Source organism: Echinops telfairi, unplaced genomic scaffold, assembly GCF_000313985.2.
Source record: "Echinops telfairi isolate 266 unplaced genomic scaffold, ASM31398v2 ScPeMD7_23;HRSCAF=83, whole genome shotgun sequence".
NCBI classification, from domain to species: Eukaryota; Metazoa; Chordata; class Mammalia; order Afrosoricida; family Tenrecidae; genus Echinops; species Echinops telfairi.
Window position 1 is genome coordinate 27,866,901 of NW_022103920.1, and position 14,216 is coordinate 27,881,116.

The 14,216-nt window shown below is 41.0% G+C and overlaps 1 protein-coding gene across 1 annotated transcript in view; it reads right to left on the reverse strand.

The window, feature by feature from the left end:
• The window catches only part of CFTR (CF transmembrane conductance regulator), a 180,504-nt gene that overhangs the window by 136,099 nt on the left and 30,189 nt on the right, over positions 1 to 14,216 (reverse strand). The window contains exons 2-3 of the mRNA XM_045288937.1: positions 12,562 to 12,672; positions 4,723 to 4,831 (exon numbers count right to left, since the gene is read on the reverse strand). Coding sequence (XP_045144872.1) covers positions 4,723 to 4,831; positions 12,562 to 12,672 — 220 coding nt within the window. The remainder of the gene's footprint in view (positions 1 to 4,722; positions 4,832 to 12,561; positions 12,673 to 14,216) is intronic.

A 14,216-nucleotide genomic window follows, 5' to 3' on the forward strand; every position in this document is an offset into this window, starting at 1 on the left:
CCCCCAAACCCGGGGACTTACGTGGGTGTGTTCTTAAAGTACACCAAGGTACTAACGCTCAGGATCTTGACTCATACCCCAAATAAAATGGTCAGAGGACCTCTGAACAAATCCTGTAAAACCTTCCTAATCCTGCAATCCTGTACGGATCCCAATCAAGGGCTTCGTGTTTAACCTTGAATATAATGTAGTTGTTAGGGGCCATACAGTCCGTTATAACTCATAATGAATCTTTGTGAAGGAAACACGGCCCGCTCCTGTGCCACCCTCACAATGTTGCTATATTTAACCCAGTGTTGCAGTCCTCTCGTTGAGCATCTTTCTCTTTGTCACATGTTAGCCTTCTCTAGAAACACGCTATCTCCTTTTAACATGACCAAAGTAAGTGAGACAACGTTTCATAAAACTCACTTCAAAGGAACATTCTGGCTGTACTTCTTTCAAGAAACATTTGCTTATTCTTCTGGTCATCTATGGTATATTCAATATATCATGAGGGAGAGAGAGAGAGCCATTATCATATCAAAAGCCAGAATAATTTCTACCAGGAGATTATCAAGAGCATTTTAAAACATTCTGAATCTCACAGTAGTCACATTGACCAGCATACATTTTTAAGTGTTTTTTTCCTTGGTGTACATGAATTACTGTTCTTAATGCAATGCTGTGTCAAACAGGGCTCAGTATAGCACTGATGAAACACACGATATTCCTCTGGTTCCTTGAGGCTTCCTCACCCCCCACTATCATGACCCCAGTCCTGCCTTCTACTTCAGGCTAGACAAGAACACTAGTGCAGATAAGAGCTCATGGCACACAAAATGCAGGTCATGTAAACCCCTTAAGAACAGAAATGGGAGTAGTGATACGAGGAAGTAGGGGTAAGGAGTGGGGGAGAGGAGGGGAGGAAGGAGAAACTGATTGCCATGATCAATACATAACCCCCACCCCGCTGAGGGGGATGAACAATAGAAACCAAGGGGGAAGGGAGACAGTGGTCAGTGTAAGATATGAAAATAATAATTTATAATTTATCAAGGGATCACAAGAATGGGAGGGGGAGGAGCTGATACCAATGGCTCAAATAGAAAGTAAATGTTTAGAAAATAATGATGGCAACGTATGTACAAATATGCTTGATAAAATTGATGTATGGATTGCTAGAAGAGCCCCCAATAAAATGATCTTTAAAAAGGAAGAAAACCTAAAATATTAAAATAGAAAGAAAAAACAAAAGCAATGCCATGTGGATGGCATTTCTCTCAGAGGCACTGTGGCACCACTAACTCCCAGAGGCACCACAGTTGTGCACAGTCTTTATTTGAAACCTAGATAAATTTTCAAATTGTTACTTCTCCTTAAAAATTATAACCAAGTATTCAAAATCATACTCTGATATTTTGGAAGCATCAAGATCACTTTTAACAACAGCTGGGGAAGACCTGAAGTGTACTTAAACATCATAAAGTCTGAAGTTTTTAGCCAGGGAACTCTCTTCACAGTGATCTAGGTGCAGGAAACAGGAAACGATATTGCCAGAATATCTCTCCTTCAAATTTTAAATGTTTGCCATTTTCCCTTCAAATGATTCAGCATGAACTGATAACCTCAAAAATACTACAAACATTCATATTTGTAATTGGCCGAATTGGACTTAATTTAGCTTCTGATTTTGCCTCCTGTCATTCTCTTGTTGAATACAGAAAAATAAAGGCATTGGTAATCTCATGTACTAGTACGATAATGTGATTTGGAATCATAACAGAAATTAAGGTTTTTAAACAAACAATTAATTTTACTGAAGCACATTGCCACCTGTTACCCAGGCCATCTTAGTGTCCAAAGCATTTCCACATACGGAGACTAGCGTTTTAGGTGGTTTCTTAACGTTCAGAATTAAATTCATCCTTTATATCTGGACACTATAAGACCCTGCTGCTGTTGTACGCCATCAAGTGGATTCCAAATGTCCATTAAAAAATCTCTATAAAAATGGACCTTAATCAATAAGGTCAATGTGAATCATGGCGTTATAACTCAAAAAATACATTCAGTTCTTTTAGGGTGGAGCGAATGCACTCCCGAGGCCTGTGCATTGCACTGCAAACCATGGTTCAAAGCTACCAACCTCTCCTAGAGGGAAAAAGAGAAGGCAAAACTCTGAATATTCACATTAAGATTTTCAGCCTGGAAAACCAACTGTGCAGCTTTACTTTCTCCTAGATCAGTGGTTCTCAACCTTCCTCATGCCGCGCGACCCTTTAATATAGTTCCTCATGTTGTGGTGATCCCCAACCATAAAATTATTTTCCTTGCTACTTTATAACTGTAACTTTGCTACTGTAATGAATCATAATGTAAGTATCTGATATGCAGGATAGATTTTCGTTGTTACAAATTGAACATAATTAAAGCATAGGGATGAATCACAAAAACAATGTGTAATTATATAGTGTGAAATATTTATTTCTAATGACAAATAAATGAAATTTTGTCTTGAAGCATGGTGTACCATGGGTAACAGTCTTCATGCCGGGTACTCATATGTGGGCATATCTGCATGTGGGCGAACCCTCCTGGAAATGGATAGAGAAGCAGTGTCTCGGTTCCTAAGACCATGGGAAATATGTGTTTTCTTAGGCGACCCCTGTGAAAGGTTCGTTCAACCCCCAAAGGGGTCGTGACCCACGGGTTGAGAGCCACTGTCCTATAGACTTGCTATGAGTAGATCCCAAGTACATGGTGCTGAGTGAGTGAGAGCAGGGCTTGAGAGTCTCTTTTTTCCATAAGCCCCAAGCGATCATAATCTGCTGTTGCTCGGCCCATGCTCAGAGCTGCGAGTGTGCCCTGATGAGATTGTGGTTAGTAATTGGGCTGCGATTCTTAAAATTTGCAGTTCAAGGTCACCAGCTGCTGCTCCCCAGGAAAACACAGGGCTTTCTACTCCCATAAATAGTTACAGACTCGGAAACTCACAGGGGCCGTTCTACTCTGTCCTACAGGGTCACTGTGAGTCAGTATCAACTCAATGGCAGTCAATTTGGTTTTGTTCTGTTTTTGTTTTGTTTTGTTTTTTCAATTTTATTGGGGGCTCTTACAGCTTTTATCACAATCCATACATATGTCCATTATGTCAAACACATCTGTACATTTGTTATCATCATCTTTTTCAAAACATTTTCTTTTTACTTGAGCCCCTGACATCAGCTCCTCATTTTTCCTACTCCCGCCCCCATGTTCCCTTGATACTTAATTTTTTCCTGTCTCACACCAACTGCTGTCTCATTTCACCCACTTTTCTGCTGTCCTTACGTCGATCATTGTGATCGGTTCCCCCTTTCCCCCCTCCCTTGCCCTCCTATTATTGCTGCTCCCCTTATTGGTCTTGAGGGGTTTATCTGCTATGGATCCCCTGTGTTGTGAGCTCTTATCTGTACCAGTATACATGTTCTGGTCTAGCCAGATTTGTAAGATAGAACTGGGGTCATGATAGAAGGAGGGTGGGAGGGAGAAGAAGCATTAAAGAACTAGAGGAAGGTTGTGTGTTTTGTTGGTGCTATACTGCACCCTGACTGGCTCCTCTCTTCCTTGCGGCCCTTCTGACAGGGGGTGTCCAATTGACTACTCATGGGCTTTGGGTCTCCACTCTGCCCTCCCCCTAATTCCTATGGATATGCTTTTTATTTGTTTGTTTTGTTGTGGGTCTTTGATGCCTGATACCTGATCCCATCAACACCTCATTTTCAGAATAATTTCATGTAGAACTAAGTACATGGTGTGGACAAGATGTAGTCAACCAAAAGCTTAATTATTTTAGACCTATGTCTGAAAGCATGATAAGATTTGGCTATAATTAGAACCATAAGGTTGATAAAACTATGCTGGAGGGATGCCTCATCTTAAGTCATCAATGAAGCTTACCTGAGGCAACACTGAGAAGAAAAAACTAGAACAACAAATATTGCCCCTTTACCCCCATATCTTCACTTTCCTACTTTTATTCTCCATTCACCAAATCCAAAGGAAAGCCAGTAAGCAAGTAAGCTAGTTGGTACAGTCCCATAGGCCAGTATTCCGGAGCACACAGGAGGGTGAGCAGAGAGAAATTGTGGATTTCGGGTGCTATTCGAAGATACATCTCTATTGCAATTTACTTGCGACTCTTACGGAAGCTACATTCACTTGAGTTCTTGTGTAATCCTTTGTTGTTCTGTGGTTTTATTCTCCCTCCTAAGCAAATTATCCAATACTCCCTCTCCACGAATGTTTAAACCTCAACCTGAATGTTATACCTGTGAAAACGAAAACTTCTCGCCCTCATAAAAGTTACTTGGATTTACAAAAAAAAATCTCCAAACTCATTGTCATCTAGTCAATTCCAACCCTAAAGGACTAGGTAGAACTGCCTCTGTGGGTTTCTGTGACTGCATCCCTTTACAGGGATAGAAAGCCTCATCTTTTTCCCCCTACTCTCCAGAGGACAGTCAGACTGCTCCATAGCTCTTCCATGGCTGTAATCCTAACCACAGCCTATCACCAGGTCTTTCCTCCTCCGGAATGGCTGATGGGTTTGAATAACGGACATTTTCATTACCAGCCAAACGGTACTTAGCACAGCACCACCAGGGCTCCTCCGAGATGCCTCTACAACTTCTAGACTCGTAAAAAATATATGCCAATATAATTACTAAATCCATACCCATTCATAAACAAGATCCTTACCCCTAAATAGAGCAAGATTCCATAGAACATAAATCTCCCGAAAAAACATCGTCGAAGGGCATTAATGAGTGTGGGATTTTTCTTTGAAGCCAGCTCTCTGTCCCATTCTCTGCAAAAGAATAAAAAATGAGACCATAAGTTGCTTGTGCAAATATATGAGTTGTTCTGTTTCCCTTAACATAGCGTGATTCACTCAGGTATATGCAAGGAAAGGAACGCAGGTGACTGAAGAGCCAGAAGCTCTGGAGACCTGGCACTACCAATGACTGAGTCGCATATTTGGCAGAATGGCGTGCCCAGCCATGGAATGGGGTACCCCCTCAAAATGGAATTATATTTTTATTTATCCCTCCCCCAAATCTACGTATATAATTTTTTTTTTTTATAAAACAACCTTGTCACCTTCAAAGTACTCTCCATGACACTTCATAGATTTGTCAAATCTGCAATTCTATTATTGGAAACATTTTTCAAACCCATCTGTTTGGATAGTTGACAGCACCTCCCTCATTTTTTTCTTCACCTCTTCTCTGTCATCAAACCGCTTTCCTTTCATGTCCCTCTTCATTCTCAGAAACAAAAAGAAGTTGCACAGAGCCAGGTCATGTGAGTCAGGTACGTGAAGCAAGGGAGGCATGCTGGCTTGTTTTTGTTTGTTTGTTTGGTTGTTTGTTTGTTTTGCTTTGTTTTTCCCCAAAAACTGGCACACTGAAATGGTTGCATGAGCAGGTGCATTGTTGTGGTGGCAAAACCAGTCCCCTGTCTGACACAAACCAGGCCTTTTCTGTCACACACTATAACACAATCTTTTCAGAACCTCTAAAGAGAAAGCTTAATTAGCAGTCTGACCTGGTAGAAGGAACTCCAAATGCACTATCCGCCTCACATCAAAAAAACAAATGAGCATCATCTTGATATTTGATTTCACTTGACAAGCTTTTTAGGGGCAAGGAAATGATAGTTTCTTCCACTGGCTTGATGTTTGTTTTGGGGGTTGTAAAAATAGTACCATGTCTTGTCACCAGCAATGATCTTGGAAAAGAGTCTGGGTGACTTCAAAGTTGTTCTTTCAAAGCAGGTCATGTTTCCAGTTGATGCTCTTTCTCCTGGTGAGTCAGAGCCCGAGGCACAAATTTCTCAGTGACCCTTCTCATTCCCAAATCTTCCATTACAACTCACTGAATTGAGCTCCAAGATAGTCCAGAGACCTTCCCTAGCTCTTCATGGTCCTTTTCCATCATTGGTCTTTGAGCCCAGGTGTTTGAATTTTGTCAACATTTTCATCCATTTGGGAAGTTGACAGACATCCAGAACAAGGTTTGTCATCCAACATTTCAACTTTTTGAAATAAGACAAACATTCATATACTTGAGTTTTTCCCGTAGTGCTGTCCTTGTAAGCTGTGTTCAACATCGCAGGAGTTTCTGGGGCATTTTTCCCTGAGCAGGAAACAAAATTTCACAGCTGCACGCTATGCTCTGAAATTGGCCATCAAAAAAACTAGGTTCGAGCGAAACTGCTTTCACGAAAACAATTCACTGTGACCACAGAGAACCTTCCCAGGCAATGCCAAAGGATGTACTAACTCAGAGCAACTTGCGTGATGCTTGCCTAGCCGGGAAAATGTGTACGACAACCATGAAAACGCTGCCAAGCAGAGCTTTTTTCTGAGTGTTTTTTTTTTGTGCCCCCTCATATATTATTCTGTGGAGGGCTGGTTTCATGGAAAAGCGACACTGTATGTTTTTTAAATGCCAGGCTTCTTAAGAGCAATGAAAAGAGTTACCAAATAACCTGTGGTTCTGACAAATACACATTGCTATATTTGGAACAAAGAAGGAAAATGAACTCAAACTTCACCTCTTGTCTGTCAGGTTGTCATACAGTGGTGGCTTGTATGTTGCTGTGATGCTCGAATTTATGTTGCTGGTATTTCCCATACCAGCAAGGTCACCCAAGCTGAACAGATTTCAACAGAGCTTCCAGACGAAGCACAGGTTTCAAAGGAGGATTAGTGAGTTATAGTCAGTTAACAGAGCCCTTCTGGCCATACTTCCTTCCATGGTGTCTTATAATTCTTTTAGAGGCCGTTCTCTCCCAAATGTAAAGTTAAGGCGGGGTTAAATCTTGACCTAAGTAGAGGATGTGAGTCAAGTCACACCCCCTGTTTCCTTGTGGGTATCTTTAGAACTACTTTACTAGAGGATGGCACATCAGACACTGTGCTTTGGGGTTTTTTCTTGGATTTAGTCAGCAAAAAGACAACAACTACACTTCCATCAAAGCCTCCTCAGGGTATGAGACATACGGGACACAAGGAGAAATCTCACGACCCTTTGGAAGAGCATATCTAAGACCCCGGTCTAAACAGGCAAAGACCACTGAGACAGATGCGCCAGAAACTGTGGCAGAGAGACTCCTAGGGGCAGGACCAAGACGACAGAGAACCTTTTCCCCATCTAGCCTCAAGCTATGGAGCTGTGGGGCAGAGCGGCAGGGCGACTGGCTTCCAGGCCCACTGATGCAGCAGCCAAGGAAGCGCATGGCTGGGAGGCTGAGGACCAAGGAGAGTCTTGGCTTCTGGCTGAGGTGAGGTGCTGTTGTGGACCAGTGGCTGTATCCTTATCGTTTACTGATCCTGACTTGTAGTAACCTATTGACTTTCATGGATATCCCCTGGGAGTTCTATGTGGCTCTTGCGACAAAACAATTGAAAAACATTGAAGTAGCATGCCATGAGAGGAATGCTTGGTGTCAAAATAGGGTAAAACGTGATGGAGGACAAAGCATGTTTGACCCGCCTTATGGCAATAGAGAAGATCAGATGCGTCCACATCCATGCAATTTACCACTTCTGAGGAATTAGTGACTTGAAAACTTTATGAGTGGGAGTGGAGCATTGTCAGACACTAAACACCTTGGGAACAGCAAGCTAACGTTGTCCGACCTAGGGCCAGAAGGTGAGGGAGGCATTCAGGTCAGAAGGCACTCAAAACAAGATTGCACTCTCAACGTCAAGAGACCAACTCACAGTGCCCTCAAGTCCATTGTGAGCATAGTGACCCCACAAGACAGGGTAGAACTGCGCCTGTGGGTTTCCAAGACTGTCACTCTTTGTGGGACTTGAAAGCCTCGTCTTTCTCCCAACTCTCAAAGTAGAGTCAACCATAATGACTTGGCTGGAGTACAGCTTTCTGGAAATGCACCCACTAAAGGAACAGGACTCAAATTGAGAAGAGAGAGCTGAAAACATTTATTAGTAATTGGCACTTGGGATGTATGAAGTATAAGTTAAGAAAACTTGGAAGTTATCAAAAAGTGAGATGGATCACCTTAAGATCAAGGTCCTAAGCATTAGTGAGAAGAAATGGGCAATCATATGGTTTACTATGCCAGTAATGATGGATTCAAGAGGAATTGTGGTGCATGTCTTGTCCAAAAGGACATTTCAAAATCTATCTTGAAGTACAAGGCTGTCTGTGATAGGATAACATCTACACACACACACACACACACACACACACACACAAACAAGCAAAGTAAATGCAACTATTATTCAAATCAGCATACCAACTAAGGCTAGTGAAGAAGAAATAAAGCATTCTACTAACTTCTCCAGTCTGAAATTGATCAAATATGCAATCAAGATGTGTTGATAATTATTGGTGATTAGAATGCAAAATTAAAAATCACAGAAGAAAGAGTATCTGGAAAATATGGACCTTATGATAGACAGACAGGAAGCTGGAGCGCGCATGCTAAAATTTTGCAAGACCAATGACTTCCTCACAAATACCCTTTTCAACAACACAAAAGGCAAGTATACATGTAAACTTCTCCATATAGAATGTGTGATGAGAAGCTCAATATCAGCAGCCAAGGCCAGGAGCTGATTATGGAAGAGACCATTAATTGCTCGCATATAAGTTCAGATTGACATTGAAGAAACTTTCAAAAGGTCCAAAAGAGGCAAAATACAACCTTAAATATATCCCACCTGAATTTTAAGAATATCTCAAGAATAAATTTGATGCCTTGAACATAATAACAGAAGACCCAATGAGTTGTGATAGGACATCAAAAACAGCACCCACGAAGAAAGCAAAAGTCATTAAAAGGACAGAAAAAAAAGAAAAGATTTCAGTGGATGTCAGAAGACTCGGACACTTGCTCTTAATCATAGAGTAGGTAAGGCAAATGGAAGTAATAATGAAGTCAAAAAGCTGAACAGAAAATTTCAAAAGGCAGCTCAAGAAGACAAAGTAAAATATTATAATGAGATGTGCCATGATCTACAGTTAGAAAACCAAAATAGAAGAATACTCAGCATGTTTTAAACTGAAGAAAAAAGGAGAAAGAAAAATTCAAGCTTCCAGTTGCAATATTGAAACATTCTATAGAAAAAATATTGAATAACGCAGAAAGCATCAAAAGAAGATGAAACAATACACAAAGTCACTGTACCAAAAAGAACTAGTCGATACTCAATCGGTTCATGAGATAGCACATGAGCACAAATCAATAGTGCTAAAGGAAGAAGTTCAAGATGCACGGAAGGAATTAGTTACAAATAAGCAAATAAGGGTCCAGGAATTGGTGGAATACCAACTGAATGATGAAGCACTGGAACACTCACTAGTCTATGACCAGAAATTTGGAAGTCAGTTACCTGGCAAACTGACTGGAAGAGACACGTGTTCCTGCCCATTCTAAAGAATATGCAAATTATCAAACAATATCATTAATGCCATGTGAAGCAAAGGTTGTAGCAGTATATCAATAGGAAACTGCGAGAAATTCAAATTTGGAAGAAGTCGATGCATGAGGGATATTGTTGCTGATGTCAGTTGCACCTTGGGTTAAATCAGAGAATACCAGAAAAAAATGTTTACTTGTATTGTATTGACTATGCAATGTTCAAAAATACTATATATGTGGATTATGACAAGCTATAGACAGCACTGAGTAGAATGGGAATTCAAGAACACTTCACTGTGCTCTTGTGGAATCTGAACAGCGATCAAAGGACAGTCATTCAAGCATAATAAGAGATATTGAATGGTCAAAAATCAGAAAAGATGCGGGTTAAAGTAGCATCCTCTCACTATCTATTTAATCTGTATATCGAGCAAATAATCCGAGTAGCTGGACTATGTGAAGAACGCTTCCTCTATCAGGATTGGCAGAAAGCTTATTAACAACTTATGATATGCTGGGGACACAATTTTGCTGGGGGAAAGTGAGAAGGACTTGAAGTACTTGCGGATGAAGGTCAAGGACTACAGCCTGCAATATGGATGACAACTCAATGTAAAGAAAACCAAAATCCTCACAACTGGACCAGTAGGTAATATCACGATAAATGGGGAAAATACTGAAACTGCATCCACAATCAATGCTAATGGAAACAGCAGGTAGGAGATCAAACTATGCATTTCATTGGGTAAATCTGCTGCACAAGACCTCTTTAAAGGATTGTCAAGCAAGTCCCCACTTTGATGGCTAGGTTACACCTGCCCCAAGCCAGAGTATTTTTAATTGTCCCCTATGCGTGTGAAAGTTGGACACTGAATAAGGAAGTTCGAAGAATTATGATGATGGCAAAAAATATTGCAAGGACCATGGATTGCCAGAACAATAAACAAATCTATTCAGAAGTAAAGCCAGAATTCCCCTTAGCAGTAAGGATGGCAAGACTTCGTCTCACGTACTTTGGACATGCTATCGGGAGAGACCGGTCCCTGGAAAGGACAACATGCTTGGTAAAGTAGAGGGTCCGTGAAAAAGAGGCCGTTCCTGAAATCTAGTAAACTCTGTGCTTCCCTATAAAACCTACAGGCTCATCAGTTGATACGACTCCTTTCTCTTTCTAAAGGGATAAAATTCCCCTAATGTTACCACCATTTCAATTTGTAAAGGTGCAGAGATAGAAATTTCATAAACTACCAGTGAGGACTATGAAATTGGATAAAAGCTTTCATTTCATCCAGGGCTTTCATTCCTATTACTATCAATCTCTCATGAGTCACCAAGGTTCTAAGTTATTCTAAAGGAGGAATACACAACTGAAATTCAAAGGCAAGCTTGGCAGTCTCAGCACAATGACCTTAGCTTGCCCCGGAAGCAAAAGACTTGGCTGCTAACCAAAGGTTGGAGGTTTGAGTCTACCGTAAGTACATCAGAACAAAAATACCTGCCGACCCCCTTCTAAAATAGTGGCCATTGCAAACCTCTGGAGCCCAGCTCTGTTCTGACACACCTTCTCACTCACTGCCATCGAGGGAATGTGGACTCAGCGTGACCCTGTAAGACAGGGTAGAACTGCCCCTGTGTGAGTTTCCAAGACTGGAACTTTTTATGGGTGTAGAAAGCCTCACCCTTCTCCCGAGGAGCAGCTGGTGGTTTTGAACTATTGACCTTATGGTTAGCAGCCAAATGGATACTCACAACGTCACCAGGTAAGGTGGAATCGATTATAATGCCTAATTATCTATCCCAACTCTCTACCTATCCTCTACCTTGACCACTAACCCCACCCCCCATGGTCATAAGCTTGCCTCTGATCCATGCCATTCTGCTGACTTACCGTAGAGTAAAAAGTAAGTATGGAGCCTGACAGTAACTGCTATTTTTAAAGAAGATTGAGCATATGGGTAAACCAGGAATGGGAGATGATACATAAGCCAAAAATGTTATTTCACCATGGGGAGAAAGTGGTCAACATGGAAGCCAAGTAAGAAGATGTCATTTTATTTGGTAATTTTTTAAAAGTCTGTGAAAACTCTGACCAATGTAGTTTTAAGAACATGTAAGATCTCAGGACCAGATAAATAAATGAAAGGTGAACAAGCAGAGACACCAGCAGAAAAATGTTGGCTATGAATTTTAAAAATGAAAGAATGAGTCAGCGGCCTGAGGGGAGGCAAGACTAGTTTTGTTTTGTTTTGTTTTACCTTTGGGACTCAAACAATATGTAGCCTGAAGGAAGGCGTGAGCAGCAAGAGTGGGTGTTGTATTCCCGGGGCAGTGTATCAGGGGCAGTGGGCGTTCCAAACGCCAAAGCTGATGCAAAAGGCAAGAAACTGTATATTATGACATTGTTGTCTACGCTATAACTATGAAGTGGCATGTGATCTGCACAATAGTGTATGTAGAGGAATCAGCCCTACTGCTCCAAACTGCACTGGATGCGCCGACATACTTCAGCCTGGGGACCTTTGGGACCCGGTGGTTACAAAATTTGAAGCCAGGGGGCATTTCCCAAGGTTAGAGCCATGGCTCTATAATTCATTATTGTTTTTGTCATCGGATGCCGTCTAGTGGGGACACTATGTCCAACAGAAGGAAACACTGCCCACTCTTGCACCAGACTAATACTCGTTCCTATGTTTGAACTCAATGTTGAAGCCACTGTGTCCATCCATTAACTGGAAAATTATGTCATTTCTCTAAGCTTCAATTTCCTCTTTTGTGAGACACAGATAATGGTGCTTTCCTCCCTGAATGGTTGGGAGGAGATAATGCCTATTAAAGAGGCATCACAATCAATTCTAACTTAGGGTGACCTGGTGGTGTAGTGATTATGCATTGTACATTTTAAGAGATTTTCAAAATAATGAGATTTTTACTTGTCACTGGTGTCCAGCAGTCACTACCAAAAGATTTCTCAAAAAGTACATTTATATTCATGTTAGTATTTCAGAAGCAAAAAGAAAAGATGTTCTTGTTTTTAAATATACCATACTAAGAAGTAAGTCTTCTGATGTTAGTTTTGTATTCTCTACATGGTTCAGAATTAAATTTCTCTGTGCAGTGAATCAACAATAGGCCTGGACATACCTTTCCAGTTTTTCAGAGAGATTGTCAGCAGAATCCACAGATGGAATTTGGTATATGTCTGATAGTTCCAGGCGCTGCCTGTACCCTTTGCGCAAAATTGGTCTGGTCCAGCTGAAATAAAGAGAAGAAAGATAAAAATAAATATTCACTTGACTTGGTTCCCAATATAGGTTTGGAATCTAAATACCATTTCCAATCTTTCTACCTTCTGGGAAGTGATGGATCCATAAACAGGAGAATAAAGTAAGTCACCTACATCAAGACTGGCTCAATATCTCACAGGACACGCCTGCACAAAACAGCAACAACTCTAAATAAATGTGACTCCAACCTTGTCAAAAGGATCAAGAATGAGCATGCCATCCTTCCCAGGGGGAATGAAAAATAAGTTTAAGAGTATATTAGTTATAAATCTCAAAACCAAACTCATTGCCATCAAGTTGATCCGACTCACAGCAACCCTATTGGACAGAGTAGAACTACCCCCCACATATTTCAGAGACCCTAACACTTTACAGGAGCAGACAGCCTTTAAGTATAAAGTGGTGGTTGTGAACTACTGACCCTGCAGTTAGCAGCCCAATGTGTAACCACAACAGCACCAGGGCTATGGATTAAAAAAAGAGAGAAACTACCCAAAGGTAACCAGATACTATGAGCTCATGGCACATTGCTGACGCCCAGCTTTATTATTTCAACATTATCTGTGAAGACAGATACTTATCAAGCCCTCACATAATTCCATTAAGTACTTACTGTACGTAGCAAAAGTATCCAACAATAAGCTGCACACTGACTGCGGAGTGTGATGGCTAATTTGCAGTGTTGATTCATCACTGTGCCAGAATCAGTTACTTGAGGCTGAGGGGCCACCATTGTTTTAGATTTTGTCTCCTCACCCAGCAGCAGACCCTCCTGCCTTCTCACCCACTGCCATCAAGTCAATGCTGACCATAGCGACCCTTGGTGGGTTTCTGAGAGGGTAACTGTTACAGACGTAGAAAGCCCAGTCTTTCTCCCGTGGAGCTGTTGCTGGTTTTGAACTGCTGATCAAGAGGACTGCAGCCCAACATATAACCACTACCCCACCAGGGCTTCATTTAGGCTTCAAAAGAGTAACGCTTTGTGGAACTACTGAAAATGGAACGGAAAATAATTAAGCAAACTATTCTGATTATTTTCAAATACATAAAACCATGACCGATAAATACAATAATCGTCGTGGATGTAAGAGAATCTAAAGAGCAAGAAGCAGAGAACGAACTTATGCATGGAAAGAAATATCTGCATTAAATCTAAGACAATAAGAGTCTTCTCAGGTAGAAGTTCAGGTACTTAGTTGAAAAGGAAATGAATCTGGACTTGGTGGTTACAAAACTTAAGCTTTTTCCCCGCAGCAGCTTTTTTGCTGAGACAATTTTAAAGCTGGGTGTCATCAAGATACGTGTATCAAAATGCACCTTAAACCACCAAATATCAAAAGGGAGTAATTTCATGGTGTCTGAGAGTCAGGATAAACTCATAATATGAAAAATACTCTAGCAAACCATTCAGGAAAGAAAGGTGAGACGCTATGCCAAATATACATATTTTGACAATATACATATTTTGACATTATTTCAGGAGAAGGCTGTATAGGGTCCTGGATTATATTC